Raw genomic sequence first — 20,703 nt, 5'->3', positions numbered from 1 at the left:
CATGAGTAAAGTCCTACGCGTTGGCGAACACTGAGGGGTCAGCAGGTGTCTTTCAATAACCCCGCTTGTACTAAAGTCGCCTTTTCCTCTGACACTCCCCCACAGTTCACCTTCCTAGCATGCTGGCGTACCTAAATATAACAGCGACAGCATCATTTACCATTTCGCCATGTTTCTCTCACACTTACTATTCATTAAAGCTTGAATAATATTATGCCGTATATTCCTGTGCCCTTTTCCCTGTGCCCTGTTTCATGTGTCCCTATTTCCTGTGCCACGTTTTCCAGTGCCATTTTCCCTACACTCTTATGTGCCGCCACCTTCCCTTCTATCCCACCAGGTGGAGCAGGTGCCTCTGAAGGTGGACGTGTCGAGGCTCGGGAGGCGGCGGCTGGAAGTGACAGGCGGCGAGAAGCTGGTGGTGGGGCAGAACACGGACTCCCTCGAGGGAATGTTGGATATCTCGCGGACCCTTCATGGCGCCGTGGCCGATCTGCGCCTTTACATTGTAGCCTTCACCCTGGCACAGATCAGGAGCTTTATGGGATGCCTCAAGGACGACCTGTTCCTCCAGACATCAGCGCTGGTAAGCCTCGAGCAGGGAAGCATCGAGTCGCGCGGCCCCACCGAGGAGATGGAGGTGGCGGCGGCCGAGGTGTGTGGCGGCGGCAGGAAGAGCTTCGCGATGCTGTTCCCGCAGAAGAAGAACTTTAATGACGCCTTGACCTGGTGTGAGAAGCTTCGCGGGGCGCTCTAGTTGGCCAGAACGTGTTTCCGCAGCAGCAGCAGCAGGGCGGTGCTGAGTCTGCCTTTGTTGCAGGTTCGTGCGGTTCAGCAGGACGTGCCAGGACATGTGGCAGGCGCTGTTTCGGGTTGGGGCGCGTGGGAACTTGGAGGACAGGCGGTGGGTGAACCTAAGGGACGGGCAGCCCCTCACCTAGCACAATATCCTGACCCTCGCCTCCTCCGGCGTCACCCAGCAGTACCAGTGCATCCTGGCAGGTGGCAAGCAGTCCCCCAACGAGTGGTACCACGCGCCCTGCAGCGTCAGCGCCTGCACAGTGTGTAACTTCACCACCTACCCAGAAATACACCTCCGCGGGCTGTGCCACTCCTCGCTGTTTGACCGGTCGCTGTTCTTGCACGATAATATACTTCAACAAGCAGCCGCTGTTTGACGGCGCCATGTACAGCTGCGTGGCGTGGGTCAACGGCAGCTGGATGATGGAGAGCCGCCTCTACCCTGACCTGAGGGCCCGCATGCTGGATCAAGTGGAGTACCCCGTGGGGTTGCACAAATGGCTGGTGGAGGGCGACAAATGCCGCCACAAAGAGATAGGCACGCGCGACGCCTCGCCACAGCCACTTTAACAAATATATTCATATATTCATATATATATATATATATATATATATATATATATATATATATATATATATATATATATATATATATATATATATCAAGCATTAAGCTCGGTGTTTTTCAGCTGTAGTACACAAAAACAAGCATTTCTGACTCCAGCAATAGAGCAACCTTTCCCAACGTAACTATTTATGTGGTAAGAGATCTATGCTGCTCTCTTAACTTCATTTTATACGCAGACTGACAACCATGCTAGAGATATAACCTCAGCATGCTTTATTAATATTTAAAGGAAAATAGTGTACTATATAATTTTTCAAAGTAAATAATTTTTCTGTGAAATCTTAAAAAAAAAAAATACTTTACAATATGAATTCAATCAGCCTGAGAGCATGTGTAGAAACAGCTGTGACTGTACCAGACAGAATAATATTTAGGAACACGTTCAAAAGTATTACCATTATTACTCAATATTATCATTATTAAAAGTAAGACTACTTTCCTCTTACTATTATGACATTATCATGGTTATTGGTTTCATTTTATGAAGTGAAGTGAAGACAGCAAAGATACTTGAGGTATAACGAGGTATAACTAGGGAAAAAGGGAAAAGGGGTACAATACTTTCATGATATTTAGTGTGTCTGCTTTTTACTTTCTCTATGCCTAATGCCTTTAGCCTCTCTTGAGGAGTGCTAAGGATGGCTTGATCCTGTGCTGGTGCAGGCCAGTTTTTTTTGTGGTCTATTGGATTGCTAACTTTTGTGCTAGAAGTCAAGTGGTAGATGTCTTTTTTTTATTTTTTATGTCTCGTTGGGGATATACCCCAAGGGAGGCAGGCGGTGCATGCCGCACAATCACCCAGACGGCTGGTAGAGATACCCAATTCTTTCAAGGAGGAGGCCCAACAACGGGGCTGAGGGTGTCGGAAAGAGCCCACCTTTCCACTCCCATGGCACCGGATAGATCTCGAACCCATACGCTCCCAGCACCCCGCCAGAGCGCAAGACGCAGCTTGGCATGAAAGTTATATTAGAGTTGTGGATAGTTAATTAGTAATATTTAGGTAGGCTTTGCATTATTCTGTATTTTAATCAACATCATGAATTTAGATTTAAGTCTGATTGTCATGGCAAGGCCTTTGCATTGCAAATCACAATATTAAACTGCTATATGAAAACTATTACTACGTACTTGCAATGTTTGTATAATGCTTCCATAAACAGCAGTAATATATATATAGCTGATGAATATCTAGGATAATGGAAAGGAGCTGTTTCGGTTCTATATTTTTAATTATGCATATACAAAAAGAGTACATGTTTATAATAATTTTCTACTCAGACTAGATACTTTTTTATGTCTGAGAATACATGACATAATTCCTGTTATATCATGTAAACAAAAATTAGAAAGTGCTTATCTCTGGCAAGTCTGGGTGCCTAAACATGTGCACTGCGTATTGGCAGCTCCGTTGTCCACCTCTCAGCTGTGGTTTGTTCACCCTCGCACCCTCCATTTTAATCAAACTTCCTTCCCTCCTTCTCTTGCTTTCCCTAATCCTCAGATCATAACACGAATGGCAGGAATGGCCTCAGCTAAGATCTCTTCAGACGTGAAAAAGCATAATACTCCTCTCCAACCTCCTTAAGCATTTATTACACAGCACAATTCACTCGCAGGCTGGGAGATGTAAAGCTACCACTAAACAAGGTCAACATTTTGGCAGCATGAAAAGCATATAACATTTGTGTGATGAAATCTTCATTCCTTCAGGTTATCTATGGGGCAAAATAATTTATTTTTGCACCTTGTTTAAGATCAACAGTTATCCGAGTTGTCCCTGTAAGAGTCACAACCTGTTTCCATGGGTTCAAATAATTTTTCAGTATATTGTCTACGAACAGCATTTGAAACTCCAGATGGGATCACAATATCAATGGTGTTATGAAAAACAGATTTAAGTTGCTATTTATGAAGATGAACATTTTGGCTTTATACAAAATATCAATGAAACTCCCAATTCTTTTAGTCCACCCTTTGCAGAAGTCCCTTTCAATCACTACACACATGGTCAGGGTTGTTAATTCCTTTAATTATGTAAAAATGTGTACACTTTCATCAGGCACTGTCTGAATACTCCAGTGGCAACCTCTGTTTGTGCCTTATGAGGTGCATTATTTAGTTGTAAAATGATGTGGAAGAACACAATGGTTATTGTGTATCTAATAGGATCACAGGATCAAATGAACAGATGGAATCTTACTACATTCTAGCTTATCTTGTATGCAAGGCTACAATCTTCTACTTACAAATGGCTGATGTCTACAGTCATCTGCACACTCTGCCTTCCTCCTGCAACTTGATCTAAGACTCAGGCTGAACCAGACCAGCTTTCACAGTGCAGTGAGGCCCTGTGACTAGCCTTTTTCTTACTAGCAATTTCAAGTCTAGCAATAGGATAAAAACAGCCCCAAGTTTCATAACTAACAACCAAAGCCAAGGACAAGTGAAAATATTCCTATTGGCTGGGAAGCAAGTTGGATGTCTATTAGACATTCAATTATTCTTGCTGCTTCTGGTAGAGGGTTACCTATACAGTCACTGCTGGAGTATTTTTGGGGAGGTGTTGTGTGGGACACCATTTATGTTGTGCACATCTGATCCACTGTCCCATGTGGCTCATCCACCCTCCGCAAGTGTGGAGTTGTGCACTTAACAGGTTAACTGAATATAGGTGTACAGGTGTGACATTGCCCCTGTTGTCCCCAATCAGCCCTGTTAACCCTGAGGACTTTACTGGGTTTACAATCATGGACTGCTGAAATATAAGAGGAGTAAACTGCTGAGGGAGGTTCCCACACATCTAGCTGGCTGCAGAGGAGGGTGGAAATGGTGATGACAGTGGTGTGGGCTCTCAGTAGGCCGATGCACTCCCAACTTCTTTATTCAATAGAGAACATTTGATGGTGAAGATTTTGTTGCCTTTCTCTATTAGTAGTTATATTTACTACATGTAAATTATAGTCATGTAAATTATAGTCACATAAATTATAGTCATTAAAGCAGGTGAAAGGAAGCCCCCTCAAAAAGTAAACTTCCAAAAGGTTCCAGTCTGTTTTTATTTTTTACTATCAAAAGTTTGTCCCCAAACTAGTGCTTTTAGAACTAGTGATATTTTTTCACTGTTAATATTGCTAGACACATGGCCTCACTGTACAATGAAAATGTGACCATTAATACTTATCTATATAATGCTATGTTATTTATATATTTCCCTTAATGTTTTATCGAAATAAACACGTGTAAATTGGTTTCATACAAGTATCTCTTGCCAGGGTTGGAAAATTGTAACTAATTCCATCCTATGATATAATTTTCATGTTATAATATGTGCACTGCTCTATTTTCATTTGACACTTCACTTCACTGTCAGCTAAATGTTTTAGTTTAAGGATTGTCAATGCTGGTACATTTTAGGTTACCACTGCCCCAGGTTTAGTGGTGTATAATGACCAACTGTGCTCTGGCTCTGAAAGGTCCCAAACATGTAGCCCATGGTCTCACCAGTGCCAGTAGTCTCCCTTGCATCATTGCCAGGGATGATGAAGTGATGTATATTCTCCTCTACATTGTTATGCGGAGGCTGTGGAGGCCCTTGAGTCACGTGCATCACTCCAGTATGTGACGCTTCTCTATTTAGCTTCCTCCTGCGTATGACTGTGCCAGGGACGGGACTCCTTGAACCCCCGCTGCTTCCCTCCCCAGCTGCTGCAAGTACTGTGGTGGGTGCATTGGCTTTCACATATACCTCTAGGTTGTCCATGTGTCCATGCTGCCTAATGTGGGACAGCACTAGAGGCTTGCGCATAAATCCTGCCCCACAAAGGGTACACTCATATGGCTTTTTGTCAGAGTGAGTAAACATATGTGCACGACAATTGTTTGAAGAATTGAATGCCTTCCCACACACTTCACATTTGAATGGTTTCTCCCCAGTATGAATCCTCATGTGTTTTTTGTAATGCTGCTGATAAACAAAACCTGCTTCACAGAATTCACATTTATATGGGCGCTCCCCTGTGTGGACACTCATTGTATGGCCATTCAATAGTCTTTTCCACTTAAAGGCTTTGTCACAAAGTTCACACTTGTACCGCTTTTCTTGCAGATGGGTCACTCGCTTATGGGAGGAAAGGTTGCTCTTCTGCCTGAAACACGTGCCACAGATGTCACACTCAAAGGGCTTTTCCCCGGTGTGGGTTCGCTCATGGTCCTCGGCTTTGCTTTTAGTAGTAAACACTTTGCTGCACTGACGGCACTTGAATTGCTTTATGTGTGTGATGTCAAATGCCTGACATCCTGTCCTTCGTTTAACACTCTTTTTCTTTCCCTTGTGCAATTTTTTGTGTTTGACAAGACTTTCTGCAGTAAGAAAACTTTTTTCACAAATATCACACTTGTGGGAATTAACATTGTTGCCGTGTGTTTCAATATGTGTTGCTAAAACTGTCCTTGAGGAAAACTCCTTGTAGCAAAGAGAGCAAGTATGAGGCCCATTATCATCCTCCATGTCGTCGGCAGCAATGTCCAGCTCCACATGGTAACACTCATCATCAGACGACACACTCTCCTCCTTTAGCTGTATCTCAGGTGTCAGACATTCATCCACACCCTTCACCACTAGCTTGCCGGACTTGACTGCCAGCTTCCCCGTCTTCCTCACTCGTAGCATTTTGGGAGGGCGACCTCTCCTTGTTGTACTTTTTAATTTGATGCCCTTTCCTGCTGGTAAAGTAAAGTATCATATATGTCTTGCATGGAAATGATGGTCTATACCTAGAAACAGTTACTCTGGTACCTGCTCCTAAACAAAAGATTTTTTTTCTACCTACTCAAGGCATGGTTAAAACAGCAAAACATCTTACAGAGAAAAGATATACATTCTACTCGCATCTGACGTGAATGTAGGTTTGTGAAAAGGTTCCATAAATTGAATTACTTGTAAAATGAATTTAACATTTCCATTAAGAATAAAGGTATTAAGTATAGTTGTGTTCCACAGGCATATAAAAGTACACAATGACAGCAACAACAACAAAGTTAATAAAATACATGGATGTAATAAAGAAAAATTAAGACTATTCAGGGAGCGAGTAAGGGCAAAGCAGGAAAAGATGGGCTCCAAGATGGGCCAAAGCCAGCTTCTCCCAGCACCCTGCGGTGAACATAACAGCAGCACACCACTTTTGCTTTGTCAGGAATGTTGACTTACCTGTGGTGAGGGGTTTAGGTGGTGACTTTTTGAACTTGGGTGGTGAGGAAGGAGTCTCCTGTTGCTGCTGATGATCATGCTGCTGTTGCTGCTGCTGTTGCTGTTTAGGTCCCTCTTCAAGTACTGCCTTGCCTACCAGGCCTTTCTTCACCAGTGCCAGGGTCATGGTGTATTTACTGGACACAAGCTGCAAGCAAAAGTAAAATAAAAATGAGTATTAACCTATTTGTGGTTTACAGAGCCTGTAACATGCATGACATGCACCACATGCCAGTGGTAGTGGTTGTGGTGTACATGGTTTTAATGAAAAGCATATTAGTTATATAATTTCCTCACCTGTTTCATGCTTACAAGTTGCATCTCCAGGGAATCAATGTCATCGAGCAGCTTGAAGCATTTCTTACACACAATGTTGGAGTGCACTGCAGCTGCATTTAACTCTACATTGATGATTGAGCCAAGCACACTGTGAACCTGCATCTTTCCACTGGTAGTGGTTACCTGTGTAAGAAGATATAATCAATTGCAAAGTCTTCAAGTGGTAAGCCAAGCAGATGTGTGCAAATCTCATCTACTCACTCTGACTCTGTAATGAGTAGGGCTACAGATAATTGCTTTGTAATAATTTTCATAACTGAGGTAGTGAATCTTTGTATAAATATTATAAAATCTCCAGAGGTGACTATTACCATATAAAAAAGTTGAAAAAATAGTCCAGATGAAGTAGGTAATAGACACTGCTGAATTCATTAACTAAAGAATAGTTTGAAAAATGTGAAAAATTATGTACACACAGAGGAGTGCAGAATTTTACATGCCCAGCTTGCGTAAGGAGACAGCAAGGACAAGAAACTGAGAGGGATGAACTAAAGGTGAATGGAGGAAAGCTGGATGAGGTAGAACATTTCAATTATCTGGGAGATGTTCTGGACTGTGCGGCGGGAGTGGAGAGGACAGTGAAAGCGAGTGGCGGCAGAGTGGTTAAAGTGGAGGGAAGTGGCTAGTCAACTCGTGAATCGTAGCATCCCCCTAAAGAGTAGAGCAGGGGTGTACCAAACGTGTATTAAATCAGTGATGTTGTATGGAGCAGAAACATGGGGTCTAACTAGAAAATTGATGGAGGTATTGAGAGTGAGTGATCGCAGGATGCTGAGGTATATGGCAGGGATCAGGTGGCAAGATTGGGTGTTCAGTGCAGAAATAGCTAACAGATGTGGAGTAGAGGACCTGGAAACAGTGCTCAGAAGGGAAAGACTCTGATGGTTTGGACATGCGAAGAGAGCAGGGGAGGATACAGTGCTGGGAGTTTTGGAGATTAGAGGTAGAAGGAAGGAGACCAGTTGGTAGACCTAGGAAAACATGGAGGTGTATACAGGAAGACTTGGCATTAATGGGATTGGATGAGCATCAGGAAGAAGACAGAGTAGAATGGAGGAGAGCCTTAAAGCATCCAACCGCTCAGGAAGAGTGAAAATGGATGTTAAATTAAATGATGATGATGATATGTACACATATACATTTGTTGTAAAAAATGTCACCATGAACATTACTGCTACAAACATTCCTCACAGATAAGGAAGTTAAAGATTAAGACTGATATCAGTAATGGTAATATGAAATGCAAGGAAGGGATGCCATGGAGGCAAAGAGTGAGGTGCTGAAAGCAAAATGGATGAAAATTTCTCTGTCTATCTACATCTCTGACACAGTGCTCATCCATGGGGGCTTCCCTTAAAGGGGTGACCTTGGCAAAAGCACCTCCAGCTTACCTTGTTCTGGCATTCCTTCTCACCACATTCAATCCCTCGCCTACCAACTCTCTTTCCAGTACCTGTCCACTCAGCTGGTCCATTTCACTGGTTGTCTCCTGGACACACCCTCCCTCATATACTCCTACTTCAACTGCCACTTCTTTCAGAATTATGGTAACATTTTTGTTAGTTTCTTCAATATCAAAATTATCTTTGTATTAAGGGCTGCATATCTGTTTTGGATAGTGACTAAAAATTTGGGTTCTCTACTATAAAAGTTCATCATGCATTTGTAATAGACTTTCTTACAAAATCATTTCTCTCTCTTCTTGTGCATATATTTATCAGTAATTTTTTTTATTTTATTTTAAGATTTATGAATCTAATTATCATTGCATCAAACTGCATCTGAATAATCTGGACTCCTACAAATGAGTAAGGATTTTGGTAAGAATATAAAATCAATATGATGCATGTTTAAAAGAGCCAGCAATGGCCAACCAGCACGCAAGAGTATCAACAGTGTTACTATTCTCGTATATGCTTGGGTGGCAAAATTTCTGCACCTCAGTCTGACACCAAGTACGTATAGGCACTCTTCGTGGGATAATAATCTGTCACCAAACACAATCATTAACTGGCATTTATCTGCCTCTTCACAACTGGATGCAATTCATGACTAAAAATTACTGACTGCCAGACAATACTTGCTGCCTTTTACTCATTTTCTTATTCTTTTATTCTTCATCTTCTCCCTTTCACCCCATTCTCTGTAATTCTTTTCTTGTATTTTTAAGCTCTGATGCACATTTTATATAATCTACATTCCAAAACCTTTCCAAGAATGAATACCAAACATCTTTCCTCCTCTTACTTATTTGTTCTTTTCCAATTTTGTAAAATTTCCTCTCGTTCAAACTTTTCTACTTCCTAGCCCTAACCTTAAAAATATAAATGGGAAATGCATGGCTGATAGGTTCTCAAGACTATTGTACAGAGGCATGCAAAACTCCATAATACCTTTTCTGAGAAAACCTCCATGCCACCCTTGGCAAACATGCCGAGGTGCACATTACAAATGAGGCAGTGGGGGGTAGTAGAGCCACCAGTTCTAGCTGCTTTAGGGGCCCCCATATGGGGCATCTGTAAAGTTGGTGGTTGAAGTTGCTGCTGCTGCTGTATTTGCTGCTGTTGGGGTTGGGGTTGTGGGTGCTGTTGTTGGTGTTGTGTTGGTAACTGGTGCTGTTGCTGCAGTTGCTGCTGCTGCTGTATTGGCTGCATCTGTTGCAAGCCAAATGGCTCCCATTTGTGCACAATTTGTTGACGGTTGTTCCACTCCATCTGAAAGGTTATATATGAACACATTTTAGTGCTGTAAAGCCACCATTTTTAGAAATTCTACATACTGCATAACAACTGGCCATTGTAAAAATTTGGTTCCTACTTTCAAAATATAAAAATAAAAAAGCATCACGTAGAAATAATAAATTTGATATTTCAAGTTGAGGCAAAAGCCTTTCCACCCAAACTGTTTGTGTGGGTTTTATTCACTTTATGAAAGGGTTACATCAGTGTGATTATCCCTGTCATCCTGGACATGCCGCTCTCTTCCCTGACAATGCAACCGCCTCCCCACTCTCAACTCCAAGTGGCCCACTTTCAATTTATCTCCCTGCCAGTGACTCTTCCCAAGAGGATGATTATGCCTCTGATGACTGCCTTTGCCTCCCTGATGACATGAAACGTCTTTGAAAATCCTTCCTATGAACATGCGACAATACCACTGACAGGCTACATCCTAAACCTGCAAACCAGCCTGAAGGTGGGCAAACATTTAACAAAGTAATAGAGAATACAGAATCAGGAGGCCAGGGGTGTCCTTCCTGACTGACCCAATATCTCAACCCTGCCTTGGGTGATAAATCTTTCCAACTCCTGTAATTTAGCAGCAGGCATGTGCTATTCCCCCCACTCACCTGGTTTACATGGTTGGCCCATCCATTCTCTATAGCACAAGGAAATATAGCATAAAAAGTTGGGTGGGCCAAAAAACTGCTGGCACGCCAGCCCGTGAGTTAAATCATAGTGCTACGTGTGACTGTATGGACTGTAAAGATGTGCGATACGCAGTGTACTTGTGTTCAGCCTTGAAAATCATAAGTGAGTGTGTAGAACGGACTTGAAACTGACAAGTGTGTTTGTTCCAACTACTTCTGGAAGGGAATTCCAAAAGGATATAACTCTGTTGTTGAAAAATCGTGTTCTGCAGTCAATAGAAGTAAACTGTTGAGACACCTTGAATCTGTGACCTCTAGTAGCTGACTGGACAGGCAAATGGAATAAATCAGAGGGTTTGATAACTGATTGGTTGTGAAATATCTTCCAACACTTGATAAGGTCTGAACGAATTAAGCCGTCCCTTAACTGAATATAGATTTAACGACTTGAGTCACTGGGAATAGGAAAGGGATTCCAGACCTGAAATCTGCCAGTGTTGTGAGCACTACCTGCTAAAAGTAGTGGCACTACTGCTACCACTACTTCAGTCAAATTGTAGCGGCACTACCGCTACAGCTACTCATTTCTAAATGTAGTGCACTACCGCTACTACTGCCGCTACCGCTACTTTGTGAACAATAAGTACTGAAAAAACATAATTCTCTTTTATACATATTGTTACATTCCACGTCCTTGGTAGAGTACTGAGTAAGTCACTTTACACTTCCTGTACGTGAGGCTAAAAGATTCATTCGTCTCCCTCTGCTGTGCTAGTTGACTCACCCAGTTTTTACCAGTTTCCAAGGCTTCGTGAGCCGTGATCAGGGATATCCATGACAGCCAGTCACACCTCCAGTCGCAGATTCACTACTGAACGAGTGTTAGGTGACGTTTCATTCGCGTTTTCATCACGTACGTAGTTGGTCCACCCCAAGTAGCGAGTAGTGACTAGCCCTACCTAAAAATGTAGCGCCGCTACCATTTTTGCCGCTCTTTCTAAGAGAGTAGCACTACCACTACAGCTACTAAAAAAGTAGCTTCGCTACATACGGCATTACTAGTAGTGCCACTACGCCCAACACTGAAATCTGTTTGGTCCATTTTCTCTGGGGGGGGCTCCAGCAATTTAAGATCTCCAAGGTACTGGGTGAACCATACTGAGGAGAGCTCAAGAAGGGGTCTAATGTGAGTCTTGTATAATGGAATCATGAAGGAGGAAGATCAGTTGATTGTGCTGCCAAGTAGATTAGAGGCTGGGCCATTAGCTTTGCATACAATGGAGCGGATGTGGGTATGAAAACGAAAGGATGAATCAATAATAATCCCTACTAGATCAGAATGAGAGTTTACAAATTTTATTTTGTAATTATTAATATAATAATCAGAAAAGGGACCAAGCAGATTCCAATCTCCTGTACCTACCCCAATGAAAGCGAATTACAGAAGATTTAGAGCTATTAAGTGAAAGGCCCCAAGACTGTGCCATGGAAACCAGTGTTGATATCCTGCTGAGTAGTGTTTAGATCCAGCAGAGTAGAGGAGAGGGGGGATTTACAAATGTTTAGATAGATTTTAAGATCGTCAGCAAATATCATAAATTTAGATAGTACCATACTACATTGTTTAGGACTAAATTAACACATGAGAAAAAGCAGAGGGCCAAGGACAGAGCGCTGTGGCACTCCACTCAAGACAATAGTTTGTAAACTACTGGATTCCGATACAGAAACCTTCATGGTGTAGCCTATTAAGGAGTCACAAAGCCATCCAAGGAGAGGTTGACTGATGCCAATCAAGAATAATTTAGTGATTAATAACTGGTGGTTTACTACATCAAAAGTTTTATCAAAATCAAATAATATTACATCTGAAATAAATCCTTTATCAAGCCAAAGAGTTACATCGTTATAAGTGAAAAGCTGCTCCTCAACAGATTGATTTTAGCGAAAACCAAAATGGCGAGACATTGTAAGTAAATATTATCAAGAAGTCATAAAGTTGATTTGCAATTAATCTTCCTAGGGTTTTGCAACATACATAAGTTACTTATTAGACCGGGAGCCAGAAGGGGTCAGCCTAGCTGGAAAGCTAACAAATTCAAACCCATATAGCAATGGTCCTTGTGTCTGCCCATGCATGAAAACTTAAGTCTGCCAGGCCTGCAGTGGTGGACGAAGTTATGAGGTCATGTCAAAGTTGTAGGCCCATAGTATTTATTAAGACCCTGACTTTGGTCCTAATCTGAACATCACGGTAGAGATGGCAGGATGGTCGCAAATGACTACAATAGACAAGACAAACAACTTACATTCCAACAACATTTGGCTAATGTTAACCGTTTGTGGTCTAAAAATGGTCATATTTCAGAAATATGGTGCAAATGGCATCTTTTTATGGCAATAGGCGCACCTAACATCACCATATCTGATCCAGGATTCAGGACGTTTCCTAAGGTAGAGAAGGTAATGTTATAATAGGTGCACCTAACATCACCGTAGCCAATCCATGATTCAGGACGTTTCCTAAGGTAAAGAAGGTAGCGTTATAATAGGCGCACCTAACATCACTGTAACCAATCCAGGATTCAGGACGTTTCCTAAGTTAGAGAAGGTAGCGTTATAATTGTATTTCGTAAAGAACCCTTATAACCAAAAACTAACTAAAATTATGAGTATTCTTTTTCTTGAACACAACATTGAATAAACAACAGAACAATAATATGAAAATACGAATAGCCACCGTTGCCAGACTGTCGTACTCAGAGCATTGTATTTACCAGTTTCTGACGCCTAACTATTGACAAGAAACATCAGAATCAAACTCTTTTAATGAAAATGATGAATTAGTTTCCTTATTAGAGCCCAGAAGACAGTTTTGGGGTAGGAAATCGGGAAATATAATTGGCTGAGTACGACAATCTGGCAACGTTGGTCTATAGGCTCAAGGCCCGAGGCAGCAGCGCCCACCATTTTGCGGGTATCAGATACCTTTAATAGCATATTTCTACTGCACAAAGCAGGTCATGTCACTTGTGACTTCGTGAGCTTTCATATTTATCTATTTGTGTATATTTCATGGTGGCAAAACTTAAATTACTAGTTTCATTTTTACCAGTGACATGAATTTGTGACTGATTTTCACAATAGAATTTCACTCTAATAAGTGAATCAGACCCCACAGAAATATTGTCAGTGTGTGTATGAATGAATACAAAGATAAGCACATACTTTAATTTAACTCTAGGATATCTCGTGGATCATTAATAAATAAACACAAAATATCCGGATAGGCCACTCTTTAGCCAGTTACCTTTAATGGCCCCCCAAAACAATTCCTCCACCAAGTTTGTACCCCACATTTTGGTGATGTTAGGTGCGCCTATTGGATTTCGTAAGGAATCCTTATAACCAAAAACTAACTAAAATTATGAGTATTCTTTTCTTGAAAACAACATTGAATAAACAACAGAACAATAATATGAAAATACATATAGCCACCATTGCTAGATTGTCGTACTTCGAGTATAGTATTTACCTGTTTCTGACGCCTAACTATTGCCAAGAAACATCAGAATCTAACTCTTTTAACAATAACTTAAATTAGTTTCCTTATTGGAGCCCAGAAGACAGTTTGGGGATAGGAAGTCGGGAAATATAATCGGCTGAGTATGACAATCTGGCAACGTTGAGGCTGTAGCTCCGAGGCCAGAGGCAGTGCGCACCCCATTTTGAGGGTATCAGATACCTGAAATAGCATATTTTTACTGCGCAAAGCAGGTGATGTCGCTTATTGTGACTTTGTGAGCTTTCATATTTATCTATTTGTGTATATTTCATGATGGCAAAACTTAAATTACTAGTTTCATTTTAATCAGTGACACGAATTTGTGATTGATTTTCATAATAGAATTTCACTCTAATAAGTGAATCAGACCCCACAGAAATATTACCATTGTGTGTATGAACGAATACAAAAATAAGCACATACTTTGATTTAGCTCTAGGATGTCTTGTGGATCATTAATAATAAAAACAAAATATCTGGATAGGCTGCTCTTTAGCCCGTTTTTTTTTCTTTATACGTGTACGCCTATAGTGCTGTAGGCTCTCTTGAGGGGCCTGGATGGTAGTCGGCCCCAGCCCATCATGGCGCAGGCAAGTGTTTATAGTGGCGCCATCTTCTCTTGGCTCATGCTGCCCCCCGGAACTCCTTCTTGATTCACTTGGACGGTTTCCTCTAGAGTCCGGGTTGATGGATGTGGGAAGTTTTAAGCCACTCGGCGGTGACTGAAAAATCTGAGGTGGTAGCGTGGGGATTCGAACCCACGTCGTCCATCACGCGGTGAATGTGGGCCCAGCACGCTACCACTCAGCCACCGCCTACCCAATGGCCTACCTTCAATGGCCCCCAAAAACAGTCCCTGCACCAAGTTTGTACCCCGCATTTTGGTGATGTTAGGTGCGCCTATTAGATAACTATGGTAAAGATTTGTTTTAGTACCGTGCCAGTATCTCATTATCTACTTTATGAAACGGGGCGCCTTCAAAGCATCAAAACTATTCCGAGGGTGTCAGCCCTATCAAAACGTCAAAAAGCCTATCTTTTCAAAGCATCCAAAAAGCTGGATTTTATCAAGTTATAAAATAGCTGAAACTGCCTGGATGTTATCAAATCATCAAAACACTAGATGGCTTCAAAGCATCAAAAATGGATAAAATCCAATCAATGCATCCAAAACTTTATATATTTGCAAAATGTCAAAAACATCTTTAGATCTTAGCAAAACATCAAAACACATTATGGACAGGTACAGCAGATGAAGCACGAGGCGGCACAATAAGAACAAAAGATATATATTAACATCAGTCTTTATTTCAAGTGACTTACTTGAAAAATAAATAACCTAAAAACCATAAAATTGAAGGAAAAGTGTCATTCCTCCCTCTGAAGACAGGGGATTACAATTAATTGACAGCGTTCAAAACTAGAAATGAAGCTGCAGCTTTCATATCTTACTGAATGAATATTTCAAATTACTCCTGCACCTGGCCCCTGCAGATACGACATGGATACCTTATGGATTCCATGACACTATTGCAGCCTACACAGACCTGTGCATGATTGCAAAGCCTGAAGCAGATCGTTCTCTCTAGGGGTACCAGACACACAGTGCAGGGACAATGATTCTGTTGCTGAGAAGGTTGGTTTTCTTAGTCAACAGCAGCTTCGTCAGCATCATCTGAATCGTATCCATCCCGAGTGTGTGCCGCCTCTAGAAACAAAAGGTGCATGTCCATCATGTGGGCCACAACTGAAATAAACTGCATGTGATTATACTGCCCGTTTCCATGGTGGTTGTTACCCCGGATAATGAAGTAGTTGGCCGGCATCTTATTGTTAGAGGGCACTTTACGTTGCTATTAATTCCTCGGGCTGAAGTGCTCCTGGTGCTACAAGGTACAGACCCCATCCTGATCTGTCAAGGGTATGACAGAGGCTTTCATTGATATTGCCTCGTGACCCCAAACAGAGAATCACTAGTTAGTTTGTGAATTTGGTTCCCAAGCCAGTCCCAAGCTTACTGTGTCACACAATTTCACTCGTTGACGTAGTAGCATTTGCATTAATGGTAGTTGTGATGGTGTGCCATTCTCAAAGTCGTAATACCCCATAGTGTCATCATGGACTAGACTTTTGATGTTTTGATAACTTATGAATTTTTTTTATGCTTTGATGACTTTTGACAATTTGATGCTTTGATAACATCTGGATTTATTGATGTATAGATGACTTCTCACTTTTGATGCATTGAAATGATATGAAACTGTTGACACCTTGATGGGATAAGGGTAAAAGGCTGTTTTGGACAAAATGAAAACATCTGGAAAATTTGATGGATTGATAGTTTTTTTGCTGGTTTGATGAAATGATAGGACCAGTTTTTGACGCTTTGATGCTCCCCCTATGAAACATCACTATCTCTTCATATATCTTTTCTACAAACCTTCGACAGTCATGGAAACGCTTTCAAAATCCAATTCAAGGACATTTTTTTACTCTTGAAAATAGGGGATAATGTTTATGAAAGAGCATCGCCTCCTCTGGTGCTGGCCGCTGCGACGCTGCGCCCCCCTCAGCCCCTACATGTATATATGACTGATTTCTGTGAGGAGGTATTTCTCGCAACACCGGCTGCACCGCCGCCGTGCCCACTGGCAGAGCAAACCTGTTATTTTTATGCAAATACTGTGAATTTTATCATGGAGCATGAGTATAACCTACCCTTAGCTAACCTTACCTAACCTAACAAAACTCTCTTCGAGCTATTTTGAGGCGGTGGCGGCACCGTCGCTGCGGCCAGCACCAGAGGAGGCGACGCACCTTCGTAAAGATTATCCCCTATTTCCAAGAGTAAAAAAAAAAGTCCTTGAATTGGATTTTGAAAGCATTTCTATGACTCTTGAAGGTTTGTAGAAAAGATATATGAAGAGATACTGATGTTTCATAAAGCAGGTAATGATATACTGGCACGGTACCAAAATGATTCTTAACTGATAACTATGACCATTTTTACAGACCAAACAGTTAACATTAGCCAAATGTTGTCGGAACAAGTTGTTTGTCTTGTCCATTGGAGTCATTTGCGACCATCCTGCCATCTCTACAGTGATGTTCAGATCAGGATCAAAGTCAGGGTCTTAATAAATGCTATGGGGCTACAACTTTGACATAACCTCATGACCTTGTCCACCACTGCAGGCCCGGCAGACTTCAGTTTTCATGCAGGGGCAGACACAAGGATCATTGCTATGTGGGTTTGAATTTGTTAGCTTTCCAGCTAGCTGACCCCTCCTGGCTCCCTCTCTATATGGGACTATAATTTAGGGGTTCATGTCTAGAGACTTTTTTAAATAAGGGGATAACAAGTGATTGTTTCCAGGTTTAAGGTAGAGTTCTAGTCACTGAAGATTTAACAAAAATAAAGTAAATTGGATAAGCAAGATTTAGAGCATATTTCTTAAAAAGGATGAATTGTCAGGACCCATACAAGACATAGTGTCAAGGGATATTAAATTATGGTAAACATGATCAACTGAGAAGTCATTATTAGTGAGGGTGCCATCAAGGTGTTGATATGCAACCCGCCCTCAGCCCCCAGCCCCAGCCAGCCGCCCCGCCAGGCGTCGGGGCGTCAAGAACACAGCAACTTGCGGCGGCGTCAGTGCTGCCAAGGATCCCGAGGCCCACCATGCTGTCAGACTCTCGGGGTCAGCTTGATACACACAGACACAGGAAGGCGGCTCTGAAGGGTGACACGTTGGTCTTGTTATGTATATTACCTCGTGCGTGGGCGTGGGGGCGTGGCGGCGTGGCGGGACGGGCGGCACCCCAGAGCACGGCAGCGACGCCAACAACAGCGGCGGGCGGGCGGGCGGGCGCGGGGCAGCGTTCACAATGGTGCGATGACTACTCCCAAACAAGACACTCAAATAACATTTAGGAGCTCATATTTACCCTGTCCACTCATATAAACTATAGGAACAATTAAGTTTTTTCATGTTGTTTGATTGAGTATAGCTGTTTTGAGTGAATGTGGTAGTTAATAGGCAGAAACCGGTGTGTACAGTGTGGCGAGTCCAGTAATCTGGCAACGCTGCGTGGCTTGTTTTGTTCCAATAATGTCCCGCCGCGCCGAGAAAGATTATCATAGGATTTTTTTCTTCATATACTCTAAATTTACATGCATATAGTTTATCGAAGCAAACAAATGAAAAAAATATTTATGACTTCCCCTTGTTTATGAAGAAGCAAAGGTATAACCTTTGCAACGCACTTCTCTCTCTCTCTCTCTCTCTCTGTTTGCCACGGTATCCGGTCATTTCGCCCACATGCCATTTCGCCACACCAAGGAGTCATTTCGCCCACACTATGGAGTCATTAAAATTTTCGCCCACATAATGGAGTCATTTCGCCCAAGGTTACCGGTGGTTCATTTACCTCTCACTTGTTTACCGTGCGTTTCAGGAGTCCATGAGCCTAGGCTCATGGAAAAATTTTGAGGCCAGCTGGTCTCAAAATTTTGGCCCAATTGGTATAATTTGGGGGCAGAAGATCTCATAGTGATTAACTGAAAGACCAATGTCTATAGTCTTCGAAAATGTATGATAGCATTCAATATCTCTTTGCTTTCTTTGTGTTATCAACCGTTTTTTTATGTAAGACGTGATTTTTCTAGGGTGACTTACAGGTGATTTTTCTCTCCTGCGAGCTAGTCCATTAATATCATTAGGACATATAGCTTGTTTTGAAGCCCCCTTGGCCTTTATTTTGGTATATAAAACATATGTCCTAATAGTAGGGGAGAGCCGGTATGATTCGGACACTTTTTAGAAAAATATTTTTAGAAAAAGAAGTTTAAGAAGTAGTGTAATTTTGTTGATTTCAAAATGTTCCTCCATCATTTGGCTCTTTAGGCTGCTAATATGACACTCGTAGCTATTTCCAGTTTTCAGAAGTAGGTGATGAAAGACAAGTTTCTAAATCGTCCGAACCATCCCCACCCGTGGTGATGGTTCGGCCAGGGAGGTGGGATGGTACGGACACTCATAATACTCGGCTTAATATTTATATAACTTAAGTTTCATTGGCTAATAAACAAGATTATATCTTCTACAAAACATTTGTATAAGGACAAAAGTATCCTCTTAATATTTAGAGGGGAGAAAAATAAAAGGAGAACTACAAGAAATATCTCAAAAATTTTGGTATTATGGCTTCCTTCTCTTCTCACAAGCATAATATCTGAATATAAATCAACCAAAGTAACCTTTTTATAACCGTTGCAACACCTATAAAGTTTAAATTGATATAAATTTAATAAAAATCATGAAAAAATCAACCGTCCGAATCATCACGACTCTATAAAAAGCAAATGTGTGGTCACACTCCTTTTCCAGCACGAGAGCTGGGTGATCGTGTTTACGGCAATACCTTCGCCGTGCATCGCTGCGTCACCGAAATAATTTACATCTCGCTAATTGGCACGTTTCTGAAGTGAGAGCTTACGATACACCCTGAAAATATTACATACGAGATGCAAAAAAACATAAAATAGGACTTGCATCGAAAATAACAGCTCTGAGGGCGTGGTTGTCCCTTTGAGGGCCAAGGCAACAAAGTTTTGCACATTCACACAAAATCTCGCGGCACTCACTCCCATACACTTTACAATAAGTGCTATGGCCGGACCATCCCACTGTCCGAATCATCACCGCTCTCTATTATGGACTATATACAGCTCGCAGGAGATAAAAATCACCTGTAAGTCACGTTAGAATAAATCACGTCATACATAAAAAACGGTTGATAACACATAGTCCATGAGCCAAGCTCGATATTGGTACCACCAAAGGTGGCAAAACCTTTATGGTGCCATTTTGTTTGTAGGACCTATATATGTATATTAAGGCATGATAGCATTTCCAAATGAGTAGCTTAGTCATGATACATGGTATCTCATTTTTGGAGATATAACTATCATGACGCCCCTGGGCAGATGCTGGTATTTCTGAATTCTCCCTTTTCCTGTTTAAAATGCTATTAGAAATTGACCATGGGCAGTTTTTAATATTAATTTAATAGCTAATTAAAACAATAATAATTAAATAATAATGATTTAATAAAAAAATGTTACATATTAATTATAAAAAGTTACTTAACTTATTATTCTCTTTGTCATTTAGGGTCTGCATGCTGATGCCTAACTGAAAATGGACTCCGTTCCAGAAGCAGGGATGAGTGCCACAGCACCCAAGCGAGCACGCCTTGGTTGCCTAATAGTGCAGTGGCAACAGGGCTGAAAAATTACATAACCCCTCCACCCGGTAGAACAAAACCAAACCTGTTTTAAATGAAGGGTATGGATGTCTTTTAACATATTATGGGGTTTGTACTAAAATAAAATGCGTACAAGGGTATGAATTAACCCTTTGTTTACGAAAATCTGGGAAATTTTTACAATTCATGTTATATGCGCCTAAGTCAGTTCTGGGTATGAAATTCACAGAAACTCCTCATGTTTTCCTGGTTTTTATTCATGGTACATCTGGACAAATACAGTAATGCTAAAAAAGTACAGATTTGATACCTCAGATTCTCATTTTAACTCCTTATTATCCAAAATTAAGTGTTTTTAAAAGAATATAATTAACTTCCTTTTCTATTTTCTACTGACTGAATGGGCGCACCTTCATGAAATCTGCTCCTAAGAAGGATGTTGATATGCTTTCAAGGAATATTGTATGTTTAGGGAG

The 20,703-nt window shown here is 41.5% G+C and overlaps 2 protein-coding genes and 1 pseudogene across 5 annotated transcripts in view; 2 read left to right on the top strand and 1 right to left on the bottom strand.

Moving 5' to 3' along the window:
- LOC127001746 (uncharacterized) overlaps positions 1-1,290 on the top strand; it is a 42,821-nt gene extending 41,531 nt beyond the window's left edge. Inside the window, exon 5 of the mRNA XM_050866884.1 lies at positions 341-1,290. Within this exon, the coding sequence (XP_050722841.1) occupies positions 341-757 (417 nt within the window). The 3' untranslated portion in view covers positions 758-1,290. The remainder of the gene's footprint in view (positions 1-340) is intronic.
- LOC127001448 (uncharacterized) lies at positions 852-1,371 on the top strand (annotated as a pseudogene).
- A 3,100-nt stretch (positions 1,372-4,471) lies between these two features.
- Positions 4,472-18,074, bottom strand: LOC127001739 (zinc finger protein 431-like). 4 transcript variants are annotated; one of them, XM_050866866.1, is made up of 6 exons: positions 17,731-18,074; positions 15,502-15,662; positions 9,413-9,733; positions 6,978-7,142; positions 6,642-6,828; positions 4,472-6,154 (listed from the first exon to the last, which is right to left on the bottom strand). In XM_050866866.1, exons 3-6 carry the CDS (start codon positions 9,731-9,733, stop codon positions 4,848-4,850), a joined length of 1,980 nt encoding a protein of 659 aa, XP_050722823.1. In that variant the 5' UTR covers positions 15,502-15,662; positions 17,731-18,074; the 3' UTR covers positions 4,472-4,847. The 4 variants fall into 4 exon arrangements, with proteins under 4 accessions (XP_050722823.1, XP_050722821.1, XP_050722824.1 ...); XM_050866864.1 differs by lacking the exon at positions 15,502-15,662 and having other exon boundaries at positions 17,731-18,070; XM_050866867.1 differs by lacking the exon at positions 15,502-15,662 and having other exon boundaries at positions 4,472-6,151; positions 17,731-18,070.
- Positions 18,075-20,703: the final 2,629 nt, after the last annotated feature.

Source organism: Eriocheir sinensis, chromosome 21 (genome assembly GCF_024679095.1).
Source record: "Eriocheir sinensis breed Jianghai 21 chromosome 21, ASM2467909v1, whole genome shotgun sequence".
In the NCBI taxonomy this organism is placed as follows: Eukaryota; Metazoa; Arthropoda; class Malacostraca; order Decapoda; family Varunidae; genus Eriocheir; species Eriocheir sinensis.
Note: the sequence above shows the minus strand (reverse complement) of the source record. Positions and strands in the feature narration are given on the sequence as shown.

Coding starts and splice junctions, on each gene's coding strand:
- LOC127001739 (XM_050866866.1), bottom strand. CDS start 9,733: ATGGAGTGGAACAACCGTCAACAAATTGTGCACAAATGGGAGCCATTT. Junction 7,143..9,412: donor TGGAGGTTTTCTCAGAAAAG/GTATTATGGAGT, acceptor CTTCTTACACAG/GTAACCACTACCAGTGGAAA. Junction 6,155..6,641: donor ACCTAAACCCCTCACCACAG/GTAAGTCAACAT, acceptor TTACTTTACCAG/CAGGAAAGGGCATCAAATTA.